The sequence below is a fragment of the Molothrus ater genome, chromosome 2 (assembly GCF_012460135.2).
Source record: "Molothrus ater isolate BHLD 08-10-18 breed brown headed cowbird chromosome 2, BPBGC_Mater_1.1, whole genome shotgun sequence".
NCBI classification, from domain to species: domain Eukaryota; kingdom Metazoa; phylum Chordata; class Aves; order Passeriformes; family Icteridae; genus Molothrus; species Molothrus ater.
This window is the reverse complement of record NC_050479.2, coordinates 31,620,746-31,647,459: the sequence shown is the minus strand read 5'-3', so window position 1 is coordinate 31,647,459 and position 26,714 is coordinate 31,620,746. Positions and strand designations below refer to the sequence as shown.

General features: G+C 41.6%; 1 protein-coding gene across 5 annotated transcripts in view; it reads right to left on the bottom strand.

Moving 5' to 3' along the window:
* Window positions 1-26,714, bottom strand: part of CRACDL (CRACD like) — a 63,011-nt gene that overhangs the window by 2,431 nt on the left and 33,866 nt on the right. For 4 of the 5 annotated variants that reach the window (XM_054514083.1, XM_036392039.2, XM_036392046.2 and 1 more), the window contains 8 exons: window positions 22,730-22,806; window positions 21,607-21,772; window positions 18,523-18,658; window positions 17,993-18,157; window positions 17,306-17,374; window positions 13,899-14,126; window positions 10,639-12,199; window positions 743-942 (listed from right to left, as the gene is read on the bottom strand). In XM_054514083.1, coding sequence (XP_054370058.1) covers window positions 743-942; window positions 10,639-12,199; window positions 13,899-14,126; window positions 17,306-17,374; window positions 17,993-18,157; window positions 18,523-18,658; window positions 21,607-21,772; window positions 22,730-22,796 — 2,592 coding nt within the window. In that variant the 5' untranslated portion in view covers window positions 22,797-22,806. The remainder of the gene's footprint in view (window positions 1-742; window positions 943-10,638; window positions 12,200-13,898; window positions 14,127-17,305; window positions 17,375-17,992; window positions 18,158-18,522; window positions 18,659-21,606; window positions 21,773-22,729; window positions 22,807-26,714) is intronic. The other variant, XM_054514084.1, reaches the window with a different exon arrangement.

The window sequence follows — 26,714 nt, the reverse complement described above, 5'->3', positions numbered from 1 at the left end:
TGCATCAGAGCAGGGTTTTTATTTGTGCAGGATGCAAAACAGGCAGCAGGTGAGTGTTTTGGATCATGCCAAGCACTTCCACTGGCACAGCTGTGTCATCTGGGAAGATCATTAGCTACAGGAATCACCCTGTTTTCCATGGGATCTCTGAAGAGGCAGTGTCAGCCCAGATTCCATGGCACCACATGGGTTTCTGAATTATCCATATACAGGGAACCAGAATTTATATATTGGCAATCTCTGAAAATGCAAAAGTTATTTTTATCCTATTTCACTTCTCAGGGCTCTAAAAATTGTTACCTAGGAGCTTCTGGGACCAAGCTGCTCATTCAGAGTTAACTCAGTCAGGAGGTATAAGAGGTTCAATGAAAGGCTGTGCTTAGAAGGGTAGTTAAAAGAGAACACATTTCCTCTGCATTGAGGAGGATCAAAGACTACAATTTAGCACTTCCTTTTGGATAATTTCAGCATGCAATACATGTGTTAGATCTGGTAGGTATGCCAAGAAATTTTACACACTTCACATAGTTCCAGGATTTTGATTTCTTGGAGACACAAAATTACATATCTGAACAATCAGAAAACTTTGAATCTGTAACACATTTATGAGAACAGTGTCTTTTTCAGTTACAGTTACAGTCATTGAGTATCTGTAATCATTATGGCATGGTAACATAGCAGCAGATCCAAAGAATACTACAGGAGGTGATACAAAAGCATCACAAATTTGTACTGCAAGTACCTCTGTTTGTTCCTTTCCTTTATTCTGTTTCTCTGTATTTGACTCATTATCTGGAGCCACGAGCTTTTCTCTGTTGAGTTCCTTCTCCTGATGCATGCCCCTCTGCTTTTGCCTTGCAATGGAAATCCAGGCTGGCTCTGTAGGAGTGTCAGGATCTTTTCCAGAGTCTCCTGCAGCCATGGGGGAAGACACGCTTTTCTCTGTTGACAGATTATTTATATACATGGTTAGAAGAAAAAGAGTTGTAATCAGCTTCAGCTCATACTTTCTCAATGTACTGATTGGTCCCAGAATATGAAACCAGCCTGGATAAATAGGAGTTCTGTTTAGTTTGGTCCCCAGAGAGCAAATTTCCTGTGCTCACAGGTTTAAGTTATCATTCCACTGGTGAGAAACGCTTTGCATCTTTGCTCAGCTGGAGTGGCAGTGTCACTGCCCTCACGTGAGGGAGATGCAGAAACATGAATGAAACTTCTCTAATCTACCCTTTCCCAAGGTCTGCCCTTTCTGCTCCCTCTCCCACAGTACCTTTGAGACAAGCAGCTGACCATGCAAAAGTGGACACAGAGGGACTGCGGTGTTTCAAAGGCAAACTTCTCCCCACTGTGGCTGCTCTCAGCTCCCACTCTTCTGATGCCCCTGCAGCAGCAGCCCATGCCTGAGTCTGCTTCCTGCCTTCCTTCCACCCCTTTAGGAGCAGTTTCCCCACATGCAGCAGCAGCCCATGCCTTAATTGTTTCCTGCCTCCCACCCCTTTATGACCAGCCTCCTCTCCAGCTCCGTGGAGCTCGCAGGTGCAGATTCAGTCATGGGTGCCTGTGCACCGCAGTCTGTAGTGACTGAGCACACAGAAGCACTGCTAAAACCACAGAGGGACTTTCTGGTCTTTTGATGTAAGGTCTACATTGACTTATCCCTGCTGATGCTGACCATGGTCATCATCTTCTGGTGCTCTACCAGAAATGAGACTTGAGTAACACAAAAAGAAAAAAGACAATTTCTGGAGAAGAAAGTCAAAACTATTTGCTGACCTCACAACTGCTACCCAAGGACGTGCAGAATCCAGGGTTATGGGAAAGAGAAATACCCTGTATTCAAATATTCTGAGAAAGGAAATCCTGTCTCACCACTGAACAGAACTTGGTCAGGAGAAGAGCCTCAGCAGCTCCATTGGCTCCATCCCCCTGGTTCTCCATTTTTTGACTCACACTGAACACAAAACTGAGTTTCCCAATGAATGGTAGAGCTTCTGTGTAGCTTAAATGAGGAACAAGAATAACAACCTCAGACCCAAGATGGCTGATTTCACCTTTCCCAGCCAGTTCTGGTCACTGATGTATCAAAATTTACAGAAGGCTCTTGCAGAGCAGAAGTTAAGCTTCTGATCCTCAAATGATGTGTGATCTTGCTCTTTGGAAAAGTTTATTACTTAGTCAGCATCCTGTTCAGGGACCTGGGAGGAGACAGACCCAGACAGAAAGGATTACTGCCCTAGGGTCCCTTGGGGGCTCAGCTGCTCTGCTGACAGCAGAGCCAGCCACGGGACCCTGTGGAGTTGTCAGACACATTTCTGGAGCACTATGGTCTAGTTTGGTGGAATTTGGCCCTGATCAGGAAAGCAGGCAAATGTCTCTGAAGGCACATTTGAGATGCCTCGTGAAGGCATGGAAGATAAAAGGGATGATGCACTCCCAAGAGCTGGAGTCTGCCAACACAGGCGTATTATGAAAGCCCACAAACTTGCTTTGCTCAGGGATTTTCTCAAGTCATTTTTATACCTCAACAGAGAGAGAGTAGTTATTTGAACAAGAAAACATTGTAAAGCCTATATCAGCTAAAAAATGAAAAAGAGAAAAACCCATGCTTTAATGTCAAAGCAAGATATTTTGCCAGCTGATGCCTGCATTTCCCTTCACATTCATCTCATGCAATCTTGCAGGAAAACCTCTGGAAGAAACAACTTAGAAGTCCAGCTGTGCAAATGCAGCACAGATAAAACAGGGTCCCTGAACACTGAAGGAGCTTCTCTCCCTCTTGCACAGCATGTTAGTCTAATTCTCTGCATGCCACCTAACCCCCATCTTTGCATGACAGCAGCTCTTCCTCCCATAATCTTTTCCCAATCTTTTTTTTTTTCCAATCAGCCTTCTACTGGCTCTCCTTGCTTCATTTTTATCTTCTTTTATAGGATGCTAAAGAATAAGGCTGGAAGAGATGTCAATATGTCATGTATCCTTCATACATATCCTTCAACTGCAAGGCAAGACCAGCTGAAAGATCAGTTTCATAGAAACTGTTTCCTCACAAATATGTGTCTAACTCTCCTGAAACAGGACAGGTCTCAGAGTCTCCCTAAGCAACCTATCCTATGGCACAGCTCTTTTTTTCTACTTTTTTTTTTTTTTTTGCCTGTTGGGTGAGTTAAATCTTCCTTGCTCTTATTTAAATCTGTAACTACTTCTCCTACACACTATGGACACGAGCAGATTACTCATAGTCTCCTTGCAACAGCCTGTTATGCATTTGAAGACTTAGACCACATTTTCCCTACTTTTTAAACTTTTCTGATTAATCTAATTCTCTAGATCACTCTTTTGTTTGTAGGAATTGTCCTAGTTTGGTCAAATCTCCTTCAAATATGATGGTCAGAAGTGGCACTTGAGATGAAACAGTGTTAGCATCAGCTGACATGGAAGGACTACACCACTTCACCTGGAATGGTTTTCTGTACACGTCAGTCAGTGCCCCTTAACTCCCACAGCTCTCCAAGATAACCACTAGCAAGTCAAACTCTGCTAGCCATCTTCTCTCAGTGTCTTAGGACAAACCTCACTGGGATCTTAAGTACAGCCACACAGTTGAAATGACGTGATGTCTGCTAATGCATCTGCCATCACATTCCCTCCTTTGCTTGCAGCCATGCCCTTAAGCCCATCTGCAGCCGTCTGCACTTTTTCAGGTGGTGGGCACTTTGGGCAGGGCTTATTAGTGCATTGCCCAGTAAAAGCAGGTGCTGTGCTTCCTCAGCTCCCAAAGTATTCCTGCAGCACATGGAGGAGCCACAGCTAAGATGATGTCCTGTGCTCGTCAGAGCTGAGGAGCAGCTCTCTGGCTGTACAGCTGCAGACACACCACCACATGCAACCTCTTCCACTACCTCTTTGGCTTCCTTCACCATCTGTAATGTCTTGGTGCTCAAAAACTCCAATGTCTTTATGCTGAAGGTCCTTTTCAAGCCACCCACACTTTTTGACGAGACTGGGAACCTGGCTTCTGCCTTGATGCTGCTAGTGATGTACATCTTAGCTGCTGTGACTCCAAATTCCCTTTTGTGTTTTGTCCTATTTTCCCTGTCACACCACAGGAGCTTTATGAAAACATCAAGGTTGTTCCTTCTCTGCTTCCACCACACAATCCACACTGACAAAATGAATGCTATGCCCAGGCTCTGTTTACTGCACTACATGTAATGGTCTTATTGCTACCTGTGCTTCCATTTCTCTGTCATCCTCATGAGCTTAGGATTCATCCTGCTGTTATTTCACTGTGCATTGCCTGAGATAACAGGTTCCCAGTTCCCTGGGTTCCCAGTCCTGCAGTGATATGTCTGGAGGCTGCTAATATAACAAAGTTTTTCATAAGGCAGACGGTCTAATGAAGGCATCAAGCACCCTTACTCTTCAGGCAGTTCTCCCTGATGAGATGCCAGGCATCCTAGTCATGCCAATTAGAAGGCAGCCAAATTAGAGCCAGGTATCATTCCATAGGAGATAGTATCCAAATGTCCCTTTGATAGTAGAGAACAAAAGCTCTTTGTCATAATCTTGAAGATTTTATATATATATATATGTATGGACCAACTTAGGACAGCAGAGTAGTATCACCTACAGAGGATCAAGAGCTGATCTGCTGCTGGGAGAGGCTTTCTTGTACCTTTAAGCAATTACATTCTACCCTTGTTCATTTGAGTGTCTTTGCTGAAGAAAGCCAGACAGGCAGACAAGGCAGGGGAAGTGCCTTATCTCCAGAAAAAAACCCATCAGATGCAACCCACACACGATCTTCTACCTCATCCGTCAGCCAGAATTACTGTAAGAGGTAGAAGAGCATATTCACTATTTATTATCTATCCCATTGCCCAGAGGTCCTTTACATCCTCCCACCTCAAATTAGATAAGGTTTCTTGGCAGTATATATGCACCATTGTTCCAGCCAGAAGGATGAAAGGTGGTGAAGTAATTCAGGAGATAGTGTGGTGAAGAGAGCTGGCAGTTTCAGGTGACCTGAGACTGTCCTGTGCAGCTCTTGGTACCCTAAGGGACACAAAGAAGCAAAAAGCTTTCTCAGGAAGTGACTGTTCTCAAGGGAAGAGCTGCTCACACATCTTTCTGGGTTCATGACTGTATGATTACCTTGAATAAGCTCTGTCTTATCTAGTCATGGGATAGTCCATGTGCTTTTATGGTTCACCCCGTGGCAAGGCACAGCATTTAAGGAACTGGGTAGCCAGAGTGGAACCAAAAGTACTCAAAAGGACGATTTTAACTCCTGCTTCTGCTGCATGTCACATGCACAATAACTGACACAGAAACTCCCAGCTGGTAAATGCCACTCTTAGGGAGATAACAAAGTACAAAATGCAAGCAGTGGTGTGTTCCATCCAAAGCTGAGTCAGTTTTGACAGATCACAGCCTCCACAAATGCCCTGTGTTTCATTTCTTTGTTGAAGCAGGGCTGAGCCTCTTCTTTCTGTGTTGCACTTGAGAGATTTTCAGAACAAAACTAAAATCTAAATAATATTCTTCATTTCATATTACAACATGTTGTTTTAAACAATGTGCTATTCAACTCATTCCTTAATAAGTTCATAAGCTAATAAAGGATATTGCTGGCAGCAATTTGTCTCTCATTCATTCACAGCTTTAACCTTGTGATTGCATCTTTCTCTGGTTTCCTTGGCGCTGGCTTGGCCTCAGGCTTTTTTGAAAGAGAGGAGCCCCTTTTTCCCCTTGGGATAAGCCACCAACAATGGAAAGATACCAGGTCGGAACTTGTCAAGCCAGTCTGTGCATAATGTCACCATGTATTAAAGCCAGCAATTACTGTAAGCTGAGATCTTCTGCTGCCTCTTGAAACCACACCCAGAGGCTGCTGAAGCCTTCCCTTCATGTCCTCCCCACAGCCAACAAACACACATGGGACAGTCACAAGGTCAGCTGTTCTTGCTGCATTCTTCACCACTTCCACAGCTTCCAGACCAACCACTGAGGACAGCTCTGAAGCCAAGTCAACCATAGCCACCTTCTCAATTCCCTCCTGCAGATCAGAATCCCCTGAGCTCTCCTCCACTGAGTCTGAAAGCATCAGGGCTGGCTGCCTCAGTGGTCCTCTAGAGGGGGGAAACTCCCCTTCTGCAACCCCATTTAATATAGGTATCTGTTTCTATTGGTATCGAACTAAAACTTCCTTTTTTTCCTCACACTAAGGCTCTGATCTTATAGATGAAATGTCTTCTGCCTAAATATTGTGGAAATAAATGTGTACACTTCTCACTTTGGGTATTATCCTGTAATGTGTGTCAGACTGGTTGTATGAACAATAAGATGAAGATAATACATTAATGTACAAAAGGATCTATGATTGACTTGTTATTGTGCATGGGTTTATACACACACGCAGGAAGTGAAAGAAAAACACATACCTACTTCTGTCTATTGACAGACAGATATACTTCATGTATTCAAATGTATCTCCCTGTGTGTGCTGCTTATATGGATAAATACAGCAAAGACATATTTAACCATTACCCTGAGATTTAGGGATTAACTTTGTCTTTTTTAGAGATGGCCTCAGATTTCTTTAAATCTGAGACCTGCTTTCTTTACATCTAAAAGCCTCTGCACACACAAATTGTAGAAGAGGTCCTTTATGACATATAATTCTTATACTTGGAAAAGAGCATCTTATGCCTGCAAGGACTGCAAAGTGGTTTTTCTTGCCCTACATGTGTGCAGGTGAAAGGTCAGAGCCAGAATTTAGAGTCTTTTGAAAGTCAAACCACTAACAGCAAGCAAAGCTAGCTTGTGGGTTCCCTGAGTGTTTTAAAAGCAAACATACTCAAAACTAATCTAAACAACTCTACACAGGGAGATAACACCCTCTGTATGTAAGTGTCATTGTTTTATAACACTGCTTATGCATGCATATTTAATTCCACACTGTTGTATCTTTGCTCATTTATAAAACTCCAGTTATTTTAAGAAGGGCTTTACAAATGCATATAGCATTTAGAATATCCTGGCCTACATATTTCCCTTTGTTTATTAAAATACTACATGCATTCATGTCAGTATTTACACCCAATTCCTTAATTTCTGACAAAGCTATTCTAAAGATTTGGTTAAGTATTTCTGACATTTCTTTCTTCCCTAAGCTGCTCTGAGAGGTATTTGACTTTTGATTGGATCTATACCACCGATGCCAGAAGAGTCTTTTTTACACAAGAAACTGCTGTTTGCATCAAAGTCTATTTCACTGCTGGAAAACAGCCATGTTGCAAAATAGCCTGACACAACAGAGAAAGCAACTCCTTTTGGGGGAAAAAAACCAGACAGCTTGTTTTTCAGCTGTAGCCTGGACAGCATTAAAGCAATGTCTTTTTGATGTAGAGAAAAACACTTCTCTTGTCATTCCAGAGCCTCTATTTTCCAGGCAATGCACACCAATTTCATTCACCATAACATCCATCGTTCTTCCCTGAGCTCTTTTGCTCTTTTCAGAGGATGTCTGCCCACTACAGCTCCTCAGTTGCTGATTTTTGTTTATGCTAATATGCAGATTCAGACAAGTATTGCGTATGGTTTCACTGTTGTAATAACCTGTTAACATATGGTAATTGTTTCTGCCCTTTATAGGATTTATAGCAAAGTGTATCAACTCCAAACAACACAGCTTAACCTTTTAAATCTTGCAAGGACTCGTGCCTTTAGCTCCAGAAACTTAAAAATGACTCCTCCTGGGGTGACTAATTTCACACAGACATTAAAGGGCTTCCTTGCAGCCTGAGAGAGGTAAAGCAATCCCTCATAAGTTCCCCAGAAAGCTCCAGGGAGCAGGAGTGCGGCTTTCACCTGGTGTGGTAGGCCAGCATCCCATGAGCTCTCCTGTTTCTTTGGTACCAAAAGTGCTGAAAAGCTAAAATGTGAACTGAATGAACCACAGTGCTCCTGCTGACCTCAATGACACAGCAAAATGACTTTTTTGAAATGAGTGTGCATGAGAAGGGAACTGCATCCCCTTGTATCACCATTTCACAGTTTGTCTTGTTCAGTGCACAGATTTCCTAACATGCAGGGAAAACTCCCTGACAGCTTAAATAAACAGCATCTCCTGATGGTGACCACAGCTCTTTGAAAAGGCTGATGAACTCAAGGGCTAAGAGAGGGCTGAGTGGCTGTAAAGTAAAAAAAAAGTGAGTGTCCAAGCAGATCCAGAGGCCAGAGATGCCTGATAAGACACATGTGATCCATGAGGGGCTGTGTTGATTGTGTTTGTCGGATTTTTCCTGTTTGCAGTTGCAAAGATATGGTCCTGACTCACTGAGCTGAGGGAAAATTTTCAAAGAGCTTAAAATTATGTTTGGGCTGGGCTATTCCCCTGCCAAGGCCTCATTGCATCCCATGACTCTCCTATGCCTCACAGAGGGATGTAATTTTGGGGATCACTGTGCAACCTTTCCCAAATAACTTTTGCCTGATGTGGTTCCAGGGCACTCAGAGGAGGTGGGCACACCTCATTCACCCATGACTTCAGGTGGCCAGGTCAGGCTGATGTGGCAACAGCACAGGGAGATGCTTGGTCAGGTGTCTAAAGAAGGCAGTAGATAAGGAAGAAAACTAATTGCCATCACAGGCCAATCTGAACCATCATTTTAAACAACCTCAGACCATACAGATTTGGTGTAATGCTCTCAGGGAGAGGGGAACACAGCAGGACTTCTTAACCCTGTTTCAAACTCCAGGTACATGCATCTCTATCAGGGAGACCAAGGCACAACTCCCACCCACAGATCCTGTTTTGCAGAGGGCAGTTCTGTATCTCAGGGCAGAGGCTCCTTCATCCTAGGGCTGAGGAGCCACAGGAGAAGCCTGGAGGAGAAATGTGCTCCCTGGCTTCATTTCTTCCCCTTCTTCCTTCTCCAGCACTCATTGTCTTTCACTGCAGGAAGACATTCCAGTCCACCTTCAGGCACTCTGGGGACTCAGCAAGAGGGATGTGATAAAGGGCTGTGAGAGGGAGCACTGATACTCCTACTGCTCTCCTCCATACCCTGCCAGAACCACCCTGCTATGCTAGGTCTTCTCCTCTCTTGTCCCAGTATGACCCTCCCCAAAATCTCATTCCATCAGAGACATGGGCATCACTACAAATAATCAACTGCTCAGGGCAGCACAGAGGGGAAAATGCCTTTAAAGGGAGTGTTGGAATTATATACATACATACATACATATATATATATATATATATATATATATATATCTCCTGCCTTGTCTGCAGGGTGGGGGGAGGTTCTGGCTGGATCCAGATCCAAATCCAGCTGGATGTGGGGACCTCATCCAGCTGTGGATCTTAATAATCTCCTCCTTTATGATGGGTAGGAGAGCAGGAAACTGTGAACATGGCCAAAGTCCTGCAAAAATGTCTGTGATGCTGCAGCAGAAGACAACTGAAATCAGGTGTCACTCAGGTAAGTTGCCTCTGGGACCAGGAAGAGACTTTTGTCACCCTAGAGGACAAGTGGCATCCTGTGCCCTGGGATCTTTTTCGGTTTTGGTGTTTGCCTACTCCAAAGCTCAGAGACAGACCCCAATCAGAGAAGAGCAACCAGATGGGAGGAAGCTCTGCAATGGCACAGAGACAGCCTATTATTTACTTGGCCAGCATCTTGTCACATTCATAACATCAAACCCATGCCCATACAGGTCCAGGACAGGGAAGAATTTCCTTCCACATATCAGAAGACCAAAAGATTTACTTTTTCCCCCTCTCGGCTGTTCTCTGAAGAGCAGAGGTCTCCTGCTAGAACTGCTAGAGTGTGCTTCACCTAACTTCTTTATTGTCATTGCAAAGACCCCAGACAGTGGTGCCACTTCCAGTCTTTTCTGTTCTCTGCCTGCAGTCCACAGTGTATAATTAGTCTCCAGAGGTCTGATTTTTTTTTTAAATCTCTAACCCAATTATATAATACAGACAACAGGGTAAAATATAACAATCTGCAGTAGACACGATCTTAGGTTCTCTCCTGCCTTTGAACTCCAGGAAGCTGCAGGGTTGTTAATTTTGGTTTTAAACAAGGAATGAGTAATGATAAAGATAGATAAATGAATAAGAAAACCTCACAGGAGGCAATAAATAAGTGGTGTGTTTACCATGGCAGTGGCGGAGCCTCATTGCATCTCTGCCTCAATGTTATGGTGAAAAGAAGGTCTAGAGGTCTGAGTCACTTGTCTCACAAAGAGCACTACACTTAATATGTGCTCTTGGATTTTGAATTGCCATGCAGCAGCTCTAAACGGGGACACTTAGTAGCTTGCTATTCCTGTTTTCCAATATGTGCTAGTGTACTTTATTTTTTGAGTGTCACTTTGAACATCCTTTAAACAATAACCTGAAATTCAAAAATCAGAGGTAAAAATATCTTATTCTGTCTGCTGTTTCTTCCCTGCTGTCTTTTTTATAATCTTTTCAGCAAGGGAAAATAAGGTAGCAACATCACTGAAGGCAGAGCCATCAGCTTGTGCTCACCAGGCAGACACAACAGTGCTGCCTCATGCTCTCCACAGGTAAGATCATTCTTTGCAAGTGAAGGTAACTTCATAAAGCTTTGGGAGTCTTACCAGGCACTTTACAAGCAGTTGACTGTTTCTCCAGGTCTCTGTCTTCATTTCTGGATTCAGGAGAGTGAATAGCTTTGTCCTGCTTCTCCTTGCTTGCAGTAGTGTTTGGAATGGTTATGCTTTGCCACACTGGCTTTTTAGGCAATGGTGGTTTGCAACTGAGCTGCTCAGAGGACTTTGCTTTGGGTTTGATCTTCTCATTTAAAGAATCACCAGTATTTGTATTGGCTGTTTTTCTGATCTCTGCCTTATCACCTCTTAGAAAAGAAGGCAATCCCTCATTTTCTAAATTAAATTCTGCACTGTATCTTTTAATCCCTTTTGATTCTGGTGGTGAGTTGTCTTCATATTTCAAGGACAGTGAGGTGGATCTAAGTTTCACTTGAAAAGGACTTTTATCTTTAAAACTTGACTGATTCTGAGATACCACTGAAGAATTGTTTGGCATTGGTACTTCATCAACAGCTGGGGAAATATAACCAGCCAAACTTTCTGTAGATTGGCCTGTGTTCTCAGAGTAAGATTCTGGCAGCAAAGTCCCCTTTTTGCTGCTACTTTTTTCCTTGTCCAGATCTGATCCCTTCTGGAAGTCACCTTGCCACTTCTCATTTCTTGAGGAGACCTTTGCTTTGGACAGGAAGAATCCAGTATTTAACGGGCTTTCCAACTCTGATCTTTCTGGGAAATACAGGCTTCTGGTGCTTGGTCTCTCCCGTGCAGAGGAAACAGAAAACTTTTTGAAGGCATTGAGTTCATTGACTGCTTTGTCAGCTTTCTTCCCCATCTGTTCCTCCTTGTTCTCCTTCTCAGAAGCAGCTGCCTCCTGTGCAGTCTTTATTTTCTCTAGAGAGCAGAAAGTAGACGATCCCATTTGCGTTGAGGAAGCAGCATGTGAAACATGCAATGAGTCTGCGGGCTGGGAAGAACCCATGAAACACTCCTTGCTGGACTCTGACAATAGAGTAAACTCTTTGTCTGTCCCTTTATTACAGGGCACTTCCACATGTACCTGATCATCCTTCTGCTTATTTTCTTCTGACCTTCCCAAGCAAACAATACTATTCTTACTAATTGAAATATTTTCTTCAGAAGATAATTTATTTAATGGAAACACAGTAGGAAGCTCCTTATTTTCTTGATTTACAATATTGATTGACCCATCCCCAGACAACAGAACCAGTGTTTCTGAGGAATCTTCTTGGTTTTGTACTCCTCTGTCTGAACTGGAATAGGAAGAAGTTGCAGAGTCTTTGCCTTCTGATGGCAATGAGGACTCAGACTCCTCACACATAATTTCTAGTGCTGGTTGGCAGTCCTCTGGCTGATTCTCTGGTAGCAGGGTTTCCTGTCCATCAGCAGGCTTAGAAGCAGGCTGAGTCCCCACTGGTCTCAGAGCAGGAGGGAGGTCCTCAGGCATGCTGGGCTTTGGCCAGAAAGCCACATCCTGTGTTGCAGCTGCGCTGCATGGCAGTTCTTGATTGCTGGGTTTGAATACAGCATCATCCTCTTCTTCTTCCTCCGGGGTACAGCTCAAATCAGTCAGAGATTCAGACTGGGTCCTCTGTAAAAAAGAAATACAGAAAGCCCTGTCACCATGTACAGCTTCATTTTTTTTCTTATTCATCATTACATTTACAGCTGAGATCTTAGAGAGGAAGGCAATACTTGCCTCCAGTGCTGAGCTTGCAGTTTTCTTAACCTACAGACTGGATGCTTTTTTAATTAAGCAGATCCTGGAATAATGCACTTAACCAATATAAAAGCATGTGTGACATTTCCTTCTGCAGAGCTAGTGCTTTCATGTCCTTGTAGATGGGAAGTCCATCAGAACAATGGCCATGGGACTGTCCTTGGCAATTGATTCTCCAGAGCGTACTGCCTATGTTGTGCTGCTCTTGGGCAAAAAGCAACACTTGAAAGAGAAAAATCTGTCTCTGTATTTTGCTACTCCATACTAGCATTAAAAATAAAACAACCCATTCTTCCTTAAACATGACTCTGAAAAGGAAAGGGTACATAGAAGCAAGAGCAAAAGCCTAAGAAAAACCATCCTGTTATGACGCTCAATTCCAGCTGAGTATCTGCCCCATTTGGCAGTCTTGTTTCTAATCCCACTGTCATACAGCATTTCAGCCTTACTTCCTTTGTGTAAAAGTTGTCTTTTTCTTTCAAGAGTTAAACTATTTGTTAAAAGTTTATAAATTCATATTTAGTTTAAAAGTTAACAAATTCATATATAGTTATCTGTGAAGTCTTGTGATTAAACTTGATGTGAGGACTGGCTAAATACACGGGATTATTTGAAAGCACAGTAGTGAGCTGCTGAATATGCCTTTTCATATGGTGCCTGTATTAGCTCACTGTTTCCCCATAGTTTGTTGGGTAAATATATACTTTGGATGTAGGCCCTAACACTAAGAACACAAACCCTACACTTTAAAGATATTTTAGGGTGCTTATGACTTCTCGTTCTGCAGATACAAGAGCAAAAAAACCACAGTTGCAATGCCACCTGCATCCACAATCCATATACACAAGAACATAAAAGCACAAGATATCAGTTAGCCAGAAGCAAGGAACACAGGCAGAGTTGGGCAAGAAAATACGAAAAATTGTTTTATCAAAACATGTGCACACTCTCTGTGGGAATCCAGAAGGGCTCAGTCAGCTGGCAGTTACGGGCAGTCTGGACAAAGCAATCATATTTTAGTAATAAAGTTAGAATAGAAAAGAAGGATTGATTGCTGAATTATTGCTTTACGTGTTTTTCTGAATAACTGGCCTTCTGATTGTGCTGCTCACAGCGGTGCTCTACCAAGCTGGAAGGTCACTCACAGATTTGGGAAAATACAGAATATCAGCTAGTAATATTTTGAGACAGGGGGAATAATATTTCTGGTAGTAAGCATGCCAATTTAATGGTTTTACTGTATTTAAAACATTGGAAAAAACCCACGAACAATAAAGTATAAATACTATAGTAAGAGTTGAAAGCTTCAGTGATAAAAGAGAGGAAGGAAAGAAAGCAAGAAGAAAAACTAAGCTATGCCCTTCACAAAATATGACAAGGGATCAGATAAATTGTGTTTAGGATGGTTTAGAAAAAAAATGTGTTTTTTAAAAAATATTATACATTTTTTAATAGCCTTTTTAAAAATAGTATGCACTTTCATTTATCATATCTGAGTTTGAAGTAAAAAAGTCCAGTAAGAACTTTCTGGATTTTTGTCAAAAGTGACACTGTTTATTTTCACATGTACCTGAGAAAATTTTCTCATTCTACTGGATCTCTGGTTCCGGGGTTTTATTAAAAGCTTATGCTTAGCAGCAGAATTATCCAAGAAAGCAGAAAGCTCAGGTGGAGTGTCAAAATTGGCTGTAGGGGAGATGGTACTGTCAGATGTCCGGGGAGACTCAGCTTTGCTACTTCCATGCCTAAGGAACAGCTGACCGTCTGTAGAGCGAGATCTAGAAGAACCCAATGTAATCTGAAAAAAAAAAAAAATCCCCAAATGGGGAATCAAACAAAGAAACAAAGACACAAAAATAACAATTCTACAAATAAGTAGCCATATTTATTACCATTTTAAGTTTGCCTCTTTCTTTTGACTTTAACATACTTTGCATTTCCTAATGTTGCATGTGATGTTCTGGTTTTAGCAATTGTGCATTTTTAGCTGCTAGAATATTATAATATACTGTCCAGGGGGAAGGAGCAAATCCCATCTAACTGGAAGATCTAAAGCACACAAATACATGGCCAGCATGTTTTAGGAGACAGATTTATGAAGCGTACTCAGGTTACAGAACCTAAAGGGCCATTTTCCATTCTGGGTCTGTCCTCTAGCATCTTTATCTATGCTCCTATCCACAGCTGTTTTGTGCTGAGCATCTTTAGCTTCCTATATGTCAACAGGCCCCTTCCAACTCTACAATACCCTCCCAAAGAAAAAAAAAATTAAGAATTTGTGGCATTGACACTTAAGTCAGCTTGTGTTTTTACGTCATGTATTTATATCTGCATTTACTGGAAATGTAAAATTTCATTAGTAAACTATTCTGGGGAAGGAAGCAATGGATAATTCCTACTAGAGGCCAATAGCCCATCCAGAAGCATCTCCTGAAGGCTGCAAGGGGTGTCACCCTTTCACAAAGCCGGAATTCAGCTTGCCTGTGAGCTTCACCAAAAACTACCCTAGTTCCAGGGATGATGCAACAAGAACACTGGAAAATTTATTTAAAATAAACTCTAAAAAGGGTTCCTCCTTCCTCTCAGATTCAGTTTGGCAAATGATATTTCCAAACTATCTGTCACAGCATTATCACCTCTAGCAATTCATTACAGTGCTCCCTTTGAAGGCTTGAAATTCTGGTTCACTTCTTTGGAGATTTCCTCCTTTGTCACACTTTGTTTTGTGGGCATTCTTCTTTCTTCTTCTTTCTTTTTTTCTGGAAGTGGTATTTTACTAAGGAAGTTGGATGGGAGAAGGGCAGGGCAGGTTGGTGTTCATTTTATTTTGGAAGAGAAAAAGCATCAGCAATATCTGCAAGTAGAATTCTGCAATATGCACTGCAGCCCAAAGAAACTCTGTAGTGTAGTGAGGGCCTGCTACTGCTTGCTCAATGGCCAGGGGAAAACTCCCATTGATTTTAGCAGAGGCTGGATCCACACCTTCTAATCATACTTTCTACTTAAGAAAAAGAAGGTAGCTCAGACATGCTGAATAATGGATAAAGGATGCTCTCATTAATTTTAACTCTACAGTATCTGCAGTCTAGTAGTCAGACATGACTAATGTACAACAAACGATAGGTGGCTGCATTATACATTAGTAGCTAACAGTGAATACATTGACATTTCAGCTCCATGATAAAAACACAGCACATGTTCTCTTTCAAAGCACGTCATTATTTGCCTGCCTTTCTTCTGGCTCCTGCTTTTCCTCGAGAACTTTGCATGTCTTCTCCTTGGCAGTGCTCAGTGTTGGCCATTACACCGGAAAATCCAAAGTCTGGTTTCTTGCTTAAATTTCAGCAGCCTTAGTGAATGCCAGCTCTGAGCCGGCTGCAGAAGTTGTTTGTCCCATGAAGTTTGGCTTTGACAAAGCCTGCTGGAGAAGGAAAGAGCTGGCAGACCTTTCTCCAAATGTCATGTGCACATGGCTCAGTCGTCCTTCAGCTGGTCGTGCTGGGTGGCACAAGGTGGGGGGCCAGGAGGAAACCCATCCCCAAAGCCCAGACAGGAGAGTTGTGATTCCTTTCTTCACTCCAGAAAAGCTGCCAAGATACAGCAAGGTGTCACTGCTGCCCAAAACCTCAGGACTGGGTTGTATAAAATTCCTCAGCCCTGTGAACTGGTCTCCTCTGCCTTCCAGAAGCAGGGCTAATTTCTCTGAAATGTCAGGTAGTAGATCCCGTGGTTTGGGAGGAAAGCCTTTAGATGGAGCTGCATTCTGGCTGCACTCTCAAACTGGCATGGGTTGAAGAGAACTCTGAGCTAAATGATAGGGCATGTGGAAAAAGCTAAACAGCTGTGTAGTCATCACCGCGACTCAGGAGTCAGCAAGTGAGTCAGAAAGTAATGTTAATGGATCAACAGGGAGACATAAATCCTCTTTCAGCAAACACGCATCTGGACTGGGCACAATTACAGTGAGCCCATAACAGCTTCAAGAAATACTTCCTTCATGAGTTCTGTTGTTTTTATTTTAAGAATAATAATATTGCACTGCATATAAGCAGTTTTTTCAAACAGCTTCATGTGGAATCTAAGAAGTAAGGCCAGAAATCTTTGCTGAGCCCTGCTGCAGCTGGTCCTGAAATACATTTTGCATAATTACCAAGAAATGGTCAGCTCAGGACTAGTTTCTCTATTTCATTTCTGCAATTTCCTTCCACCCCTCCTCCTATTCCTAGAAAATGCTCTTCCCTTTACCCCCTGTGTTGTTTCCACCAGGACTCCAGCTGCGGGCAGCTAAAAGGGACTCTTCAGAGCTTTGCAAAACAGCCCTTTAATCAGCTAGAAGGGCTGGCTTCTGATTGAAGAAAGCCAACCATGCGCCTATACTTGAGCTCTGAAAAACACCACTTCAGCAAAATTCACAGCCAGAATCTGACTGAAGGCTGAACTCAGACTCCTGAGCAGCAATGTCAGCCACTGTCATCAGGCAAACATTTTCTGTGTCAGTGTGAGGTAACTTTGTACTTAAAGCAGGGTCTGGGCAGATTTCAGAGGATCTAGAGCTGCTCCTGTCTCTTCAATAAGCTTTCTCCCTTATCCTGTGCATGTAACTCAAGCAGCCTTTACTGCAATTTCCCATCTTTGAAAAAATGGACACTGCTTCAGTATCTAAATCTGGTTGGTTGTGCTTGGAGACTAAATCATGTCTATAAAGTTTGCTAAAGGCTACGAGCTTTTCTAGAGACATTAATTATTATCAATGGGATAATGATGGGATGACTTTGCATCAGAATTATGTTGATAAATAATCATAATTTTTTATGTTAGACAGACAGACATTAAAACAGCAAACAGACAGGCAGGCAATTATATGCATACAAAGATGTTTTTTGCAGCAGACAGGCAACAAAATAATATTTTTTAATATTTCTTTTAAAAACCACTACAGGTAATTACTTGTCCCTTAATACATTTGGCAGAAGTTACCTGTTCTTCTTCTTCACTGCCTGTTCCAGCTAAACTCAAAGAGCTAAGGTGCTTGTGAGAGTCAGAGAACTGTGGGATGGAATGAGGAAGAGATTCAGTAAAAGATGACAAACAAGGTGGATATAATCGCAGAAATCATCTACACAAAGTGCACAAAGGTACTGACAATGTAAGTTTTTTCTCTACAGTCTTAAGGATTAGCAAGGACACTGCAAACATAAAGTGTAAGACGTGCAGATAAAGAATGAAATAATGTCTAACAAAACTATCATTTAAAAAAATCAGATTATTTTATGGTTCTTTTTCCAATGACAACCTAAAAGAACATTAGAGAGTTCTCTTATCAACACACTCAAGGGGGAATACAGATTTTTCAGCCTTATTTTTTTATGCCTGGAAGCTCTTTGTAGTCTCTATAAAAAGCACAACATTCCCATGTGTGTACACAATCACATACTCTTCTTCCTAGTTCTGCATTTTCTGGTGTGATATTTATGTTTTAATAGGAATACAGATTCTAAGTAGCTGTTTACAGAGAGAGGGTGTTTTTCCAATTTGAGTAAGGTATTTCTGAATTGCTCAGAGGTAAAATAGGGATATGTAAAATGAAATACTTTATTCTACCATCCACATATAGGCAAAACAAGTCATTAAACACCCATTTTTGCCAACACTGGAACTACTCACTCTCGTTCTCATGCCTGAGCTTAGGCTTTCATGAAGCAAAGACATTTCTGGAGGGCTCCTGGGTAGTCCATCATCTTCAGAACTGGTCCCAGCATCCTCTGTTCTCTTTGCATGAAGTCCAAATGGAGGCGGAGGTCCCAATTTCATGGTAGGCTGGAGTTTCAGCTTCAGTGTGGCATAAAATACATTAGCTTATGATAGTGATGGAGGTTCCCCCAGAACATTTGTTAGCTGAGGTCAATGAGTTACCATTATTTTAACTTCACAACTGAATGATCCAGGGCACAGGACATCTGACTTGACACATTCTCTTAGGGAGCCAAAAACTACCCATTTTTCAGCTATCATTTATGTAGAACCAAGACGGGATACTGCTCTCTAATTAGCAAATGCAACATTTGATGTAAACTGCAGCCAGATATTACTTACTAATCAAACTTTCAACTACAAATACTCTCCAAAAAAAAAATCAAGCCTGGAAAGACATTCCATCTCTTGCATTTGAAATAAAATGATATTGTCTAAGTTACCTGTAAAGCTCTAATCCGATCAGAAATGTTTTCTTGAGAAAACACTCTTACTGGCCTTGCAGGCTCTTGCCCAGTCTCAAGGATGAAAATGCTATCATGTGACAAAGCTCTGCTTCCCATAATGCCTTTATGTGTCCTAGAATAATATAAAAAATAATGAGTGAAAACATGCAAACTTTTTTGCCATTTCTCTTAACTCAAGGGGTCAGTTGAAGGTGGAATGGGATACAGGGATGCACAACATCACAAACAAGATTCCAGACTTCCCCATGAATACAGCCATTCAGGGTAATCTAAGTAACACCTTTAAAAACAACAACAACAACAAAAAAATGCTGTTATCTGCCACATTAACAAACTGAATCAAGGTTAAAGACAGTTTAACCCCAGAAGACGAGTTATGTCTTATGAAAAAAGCTACTGGCCCTTGGGTGGAAGCCAGCAGCTGGGTGGTGGCACAGTGCCACCGGCAAGCCCAGGTGCAGAATGGACTTCACATAAACAAGTCTGTACTGAGACTTCTAGCTAATGTAAGACCACGTCTTGCAAATGAGTGACCATAGAAAGAATAAGTACCTTTTACTATTTAAATGCAATACAGCATTTAATAAATCTCTGCCATACAGATCATTAGCAAAAACATTTCAGGCAATGTAGTCCTTACATGAAATCCTTTGCATAAATCCTTAAAAGGTGCTGTGCTCTATATCAAGGTCCCCCAGATTTTCTCTTATGAGCCTGTGGGACATATTTTTTCATTGGCAATCTTTGTGGCCTAGTTGGGGGAAGAAGGAGATGCTTTGTGGGCAGTTTCTCTCATATTCTGTTTCCTCCTTCTGATGCATGTGTTATGTAACTTCTTTTGCAAATGGTGCATGTGGGGTATGAGCACCATGCTCCTTTATGGGAATGGTAGAGGAGGCCCACAGACAGACAGCTAGCTGCTAGGAGGTTCCTTGTGCTCATTTTCCTCAGCTTAGCTTCTACCCTGACTGAGAACGGACAAGAAATGTGCGCACACAGCATTTTTTAAGAGTACCTTTTTCAAATTTTTTTAATCAGGGAGCTATGAAATGGTAAATGAGTGCAGAATAGATAATTGTCTGGGTTTATGTAACTATCAAGTGAATTGAGCAGACAAGAAAAAAGAACTGTATTTCTGGATCCTAGATACTGTCATAGGAACCTTGAAAACAAACATAAACAATCATGGCAGACAGTAACATTTTCCCCATAGTGGCTGCTATAAATATGTTTGATAAAACAATAGCAGGAAAGAGTTGATCTACATTCTTGCTGCAGAAGGAAGGAAAGCCTGCTACGTCTGCTTAATGCATTAGAGACATTAGAAGAACAATTTCTCTGAGTGCAAATGTGATCTCTGCAAAACATCCAAGGTCAGACAAATCTATAGCAATTTGCAGAGTAGGTGCCAGCCAGGGCTGCAGTGGTGCCCCCTGCACCAGCACTCAACAAGAGTGAATGTCACTCACAGGCAGTGTCACCTCATGGGCGCATTTATCCCAGCATTCCATCCTCATTTCCTCTTTCTAGCAGGTGCATCCCTCTCAGATACATAATGGAAGTACCCTGCATGTCTCCTCAGATTAAGAGTGCTCAAATTAATTTTCCTTCCTTTCAAATAATTTCCTGGTCTTTGTCTGTCTACATAAATATTAAGAAACAATCATGTACAAACGCTTCAGGTTACAGCACAGGAATATGGCCAGAACAGCCAGAGATGGCACCCACCCAGATATGACCTTGTTAAGGCACACACGGGGGAAAGAAAATCTCACCATCCACGTCTTACAGGACTTAATAAGCTGTCAAATAACAGAACTTCACACCACCTGGTGCTGCCAGCCCAGAACTCCGAGGGCTTCAAGCTGTACTAACATTACTATTGCCAATGCCATGAAAGTAAAAAGAAAAAAACAAAACCAAACCATCAGAGAGAGAGAGAAAAAAAAAAGATTGTTAATAATTTCTTTTGGTTGTTTGGCGCTGCCTGGTGGCCACATCGAATAATGTCATTTTAAATGGCCGGGATGGTTTCCTTTCCCATTCCTGGGCACAGCAGCACCCCTTGCTTGAGGACCAGGAGGATTGTTCTGAGGGGCACAACATCCACCAAGGCAAAGACTTGCTCTTTGGTTATCGAAGGGGCTCTTCAGTCCACCTGTCTGTCCAGAGACATATCTGAATGTTTGGACCGGGCTTCTCATGGTCACTTTTCATAGTGGGTAACATGAAGACAGGGTTTTCAGAGGCAAAGAGGTACACAGGATGGGACTCATCTGGTCTAACTTCAGACATCAAATTGCAGCTATTTACATTGGAGGTGGCTATCCCAGGCTCCTGTTTATATTCAGTGGGAAGATATAGGCACCTCCAGAGCCTATTTCATGCATAAGGATGATACAATCTTTGTTAGTAATGCTGACTTCTCTCTGATTATAAAAGGCAGCTGGTAACTAACTATCCCTGTCTATGGCAGAGAGACTGGAACTGCATGATCCCTAAAGACCCTTCCAACTCATACCATCCTGTGGATCTGTGGTAGAACTCTAATGCAGACATTTTTACTTTGGTCAGATGAATCCCATGTATGCAGAGGAAAAGAAGGCTTCAGAGCCTCTGGATCCTGCTGATTTCAGTTGCAGTCATCCCATTACTCCTTCCTTGCCTTCAAACCCTGGCATAAATGGTTAGTCATCTAACCTTTTCTAACAATCCTTAGTAGTTACATTTTAGGGGCATGAGGTTTATATCCTGGTAGGATATAAACCGATCATCTAATTCATTTTTGAAGATGGGAATTAGATTCTTTTGAAATAATAACCCAGGGCTTATTTATGATTAAATGAAAGCTTTTTTCATTAATATTTCTTACTACACCTCACTCAATTCCCTTCTGATTTGCCTTGCATCAACCATTTTAATTTGTACTTTCCTGGGAAAAGAAACTATTTGAAAATACAGCATTATGAACAAGGGGAGGAGGCAATTTTGGGGGGTCTTTAATCTACAGACATTGTAGCAATTTTGTGTTTGTTTACCAAACAGAGCCCAAAGACTTACTCAAGTTCATCTTCAGAATCATAACTAGTGCGCGTGTCACGAGAGGCCGCGACATCATTTGTTGACTGGCACAGCTTCAGACTGCTGCTCACAGAAGATGACGTCTCCTTCCTTTTCTTTTTACCAAAAAACTTTTTGAAAGATTTGAACTTTGATTTTTTCTTTCCTAAGTGAAGAAACATAAAGAAGATGCAACCAGCAGCATGTGCAAATTTTTGAGCAATAACATTTCTTTATAATTTTTTTCATAAGTGGATTTTCCCTGGAAAATGTAACACAGTCCACTGTTACATTAATGTCTTTCAAGACTGTACTGATAGTATGAAATTACTGTTATCTTGGAGAATGGATTACAATGTTTATGAGACATAAGAAATAACCAATGGTGTAGAATCATTCCTAATAGAGTTTCTACTTGCCTCTTGAGGTAATTAAACTGTGAAGGAGAAATTTTGTCTATACTGCCTGGGATATGAAAAAGAAATTATTACTTGGAAACCCAATGCCTTTGTTCAGCAAGCTAAATAGTGATGATAAGAGCAATGCTACCAAAACCAATTTAAATGTAGAAAAGGCAAACATAGGCAAATGCACAGTTTTGGGAGGCTAATGCTGTTAAAATGTTGGGTTTATAATATATTGAGAATATTTTTAATGCTGATTACAAGATTCAGTGGATCACAAAGTATTAATCTAGGAATTAAGCAATAACCTTGAAAAGCAATTTTAGTCTGCTCAGTGAGGAAAGACCTAAATTAGGATCAGTTGCAGCTCTGTGAAGGAAACTATTTCAAATTAAATCGGTGTTTTCCACAAGAATTCCAACAACTTGTGCCTGGCCTGTTTAAGTTGACATGACAGTACTGCGAGGCATCCCTGTCAGCATTTCATTCCCTCCTAGATCTTGTTGGGTAAAAAAGTTAGCTTGGTCACAAGATGCTATAAAAATCTTATTTCAAGCCTCTGAAAATGCTGAAAACATGTAACAGCTCTTGGAAAAAGGTGAAGAGAAAGGCAGAAAGTGTTCTCTAAACAAACAAATTCACTTCTATTAGAGAGCTAAGGCATAGAACCTCAAGAAGCCACAGCACTTTTCCTTCACCAGGGAAGAGCGAAATTATACCTGAATTGTCCTCTCCATCTCCTTCAGCCTCTCTCATCTTAGGGTCCATTGTTCTTGGGGAACTCATGTGGCAATCACTAAAGGAGGAACAAAAACTGTTAGTTGTATCAACAAAATAACAGTATTTCACTATATATGTGTACACATACATAAGGCAAGTTGCTAAAATATAAAGATATAGAATAGAATATTATATGTATGCTTACATAATATGTCTACATACATGTCTAAATATATGTGTGTGTATATTATATATAAATATACATAATATATAAAAATATCCCATATGGTACTTATTAGGCTGTAGAGAGGTATAATAGATTACACAGACTATTTCTACTTTCAGAAGACAATAGTACATGACAGTTCAGTCAACCATCCCCTCCTGTCTCACGACTGACTTTGGTGAATTCTTGAATGCTTCTAAAAATATATGTTAGGGGAGGTGGGCTTCTTTGATTCTCCCTTTCTCAGCCCATTCAGGTCCAGAGACAAAATGACAGCATTTGAACAAGTGTACAAGTAACAGTAGTAGAAAACCCCACATATTTTTCCCTTATTTATGTCCAATTTTAAGTATTCTGTAGATTACGGTTTTTCTTCTTTCTAAAGAAACTTGGGGAAAGGTAGTGATTCTTTCCATTCCTTTCGTTTTGGATAGATAACAGAGTTAGGGAGAATTAGTAACAGAGAAATACAAGTAAAAATAAAAAAACTGATTTTCTTATTTTCTTCTCTCTTCTTTGCTTTTCAGAGTGAAATATTACTTTGCTTATTAAGGTTCCTAAACTAAAAAATAATTGCAAAACTGCACATGTCCAAACACTGAAGATAATTTATTTGTAATTTAAATTATATTTCAGGTGCAGTAGTCGTTTTGTGCTCTCTTTTCTTCACCTGGAGAGCCATAATTCCATGGTCAAGGGAGAAGAAAGTCATGGATGCCATTGATTGGACAGTGAGTTAAATGCTGTAGAGTCACTCTTTGGGCTGTAACAGAGGCAGATGCTCATGCCACAACCTGCATGGGAGGATGAGTAGACTGAGGCTGTTTTGATCCACTGAAGTACCAGGAGGCTTAAGAAATAAGGCTTGTGAATCCAACAAGCTAGTGAAATGGAAATGAAACCTTTATTACTCAAATCTAAAACATAACACATCACCTGAGCCATCTGCAGCCACCTGGGCAGGGCCACAGTGCAGGGCTGCAAGACAGTGACAGCCAAAGGCACCTCTACTGGCTGGCAGCCCCAGGGCTGCTGCACCAGCCAGACCCACAGCTTGGGTGTGAAACACCCCCTGCCACCACCCACCAGGTACCAAATCAGAATTAACACAAACATGAGGGTGAGCAACTTTTGGTCAAGGGCATCTATCTGAAGTATGGAGAATTAATAAAGCACTTACCCTGGAAAAAAACAAATGGATGAGGGTGGTGAGGCACTGGAACAGGTTGTCCAGAGAAGCTGTGGATGCCCCACCCCTGGAAGTGTTCAAGGTCAGGCTGGATGGGGCTTTGAGCAACCCAGTCTAGTAGAAGGTATCCCTGCCCATGGCAGGGAGGTTGGAACTAGGCATTCTTTAAGGTTCATTTTAACACAAACAATTCTGTGATCTAGGATACCTTTATTTTTAAAGTAAATGTCCACTGGGAGGTGACAGATAAATATGTATTGTGGGCTGTGGCATACCCAGTCAATTGTTAAACAGGGTGTCTCAGATTCCTGCTGTCACGTTGCAGTAGCAATGGCAGGAATGTAAATCAGTATCTTTAAAGCTTCAGCTGTTATATGCATGCCCTGTAGCATCTATAAGCTACACACATCCAGAAGTGGGATTCTACAGTCTCTGTATAAATTGTGGATGACATAACTCACATCCCCATCTGTGGTTCATTGGCATCAGCCTGCTGCATTCAGCTGCATTCAGGTGAGGGTATATTATTTTTTTATCCAAATGTTTGTATGCCATACTTCACTAGTTCTCAATAGCAAAGCCACTGGAGATAAACTCCCACACAGTGACAATGTTTGTTGGAAACATGCAGGCAAGTATAAACATGTTCCCTCTGGCAAAATTCAATCAGATAGTATATTATACTCCTGACAAACCAGAACTATGTTCCTGTCTCAAACATTGGCAGCCAAATTTCTAGAGAATAAAACCAATTTAAAAAAAAGTTAGCTCCACCATTATGCATGCAAAGATTAGTGTGATTTATTCTGTGACATCTGAGGTCACAAAAAGTGTTTCCACTGGATGCTTCAAACATTGAGGGACACTAATATGTGACCAGGGGTGCAGCATAAATCTCCTGACTTAGAGGAAACAGAAGGACATTGAACCTTGAATGGGTTCTCTTCTTGCTGGTCGAGCATTTTGAAGCAAGATCCTCACTCCCTTTCTTTCTTCATGCAGCAATTCTTCAGGCCCACCACATTTTTGCTGTTTCCTCACATTATTAAGAATGTGTGTCTTACCCAGAGGAAGGCAGCCCTCCACTACTGTGACTCTTGCAGGAGTACAGGGCTGGAGCCCTGGCTTGTGAGAAGGAAGCAAGTGCTTGGCCACTACCTGTGCATATGTATGTGGTCCTCATATTCCATCACCCCTGGAATCCTGGAGATTTGGTTATGTGGGGAAATCAAATTCCTAGGTTAAGGGAAGATGCAAGTCAATGTCCATCATTATTTTATATTATTTGTTCTGGATAATGACCCATCCTGGGCCAATGCTGCTCTGTTGCTGAAGGAGCTGCTCCATCCTCAAGAGCAAGATAAAACAATTAAAAAAAACATGTGGAGTTGACCTACTGGCAAGGGGAAGTTGGCTGTCTGGACCCACATTGATCCTGGTTGGCATTGTTATAATCAGAGAGAGATAACTCCCAAAGTGTGATTAGAGCTTGTGAGGAGACAAGTAAATTGAACTAAAGTACAGGAATATAGGCAGAGACCAGAGTAACATACAATAACTACTAGAAAAGATTGTAATGGGTACTGTTGAGCTACAGGGAAATGACTCTCCAGAATCGTAATAATATTTTATTATTATTTATTATAATAAAATATAGTAGCAAGTGTATTTGTGAACCCAGGTGCCTCTGACATCTGCAATTATTTTAAGGATCACATGTCAGAGTGACAAAGAGAAAATCAGAAAGATATTATATTATCTGGGGGTTCTAAATTTGTCCAATATGTAAATTATTTGTTACTTGCCAGCAAAACAAAAAAAGGTTGTTTGAAAGATACTGTTTTTCCATGTACTGCTTTATCCAGGGATTTCTTTGTTTAAGGACCTTCTTGAGATATGCCCAACTCAGGTTGTAATGCTATTAATAAAAAATACTTTTAAAATACTTTTACAGAGGAATCTGTCTTTCAGTTTATTGATTGAGCAGAAGCCTAATTGAACCCAGTTATTGTGCTGGCATGTGTAATTTCTATAACACCAGGTCCCACCACTGCTCCCAGCATCATCCCTAGACAGCTCAGTGTCACCTGGGAAAACCTGGCTGCTTTGCTGTGAGAGGGCTGCCCAAGAGACCTGGGCTGTGTTCAGGGACGAAGGTTGTCCAGGTAAGATAACTTTGGAGGGAGGTAGAAAACAACCCAAGGCATGGGTCAGAGGCACCTGAGTGCAGGAGACAACAGGCACAAACACCAGTGGCCTCAACCTCCTGTGCAGGAGCCCAGAGACTGCTTTACCCTCAGCAAGGAAATGGTTATTTTAAATTATGGTAAATAAATCCTGCAAGTTTGGGTTGGATAAGCAGTACTGGCTTTGCGGTGGGGTGACTGTAAGGCTTTTAATAAAAACTGCCTCTCAACTCATCATGCCATTATAAGGATTTGGTTTTCAGTTCAAAAGACCAGTTTCCAGCCTGAACCCAGGGCGGGGTGTGACTGTCCCAGGCCAGTGGTGACTGTCACAGAGGAGCAGGTGACAGCAGCCCTTGCAGCAGTCACTATGTTGCACAAGC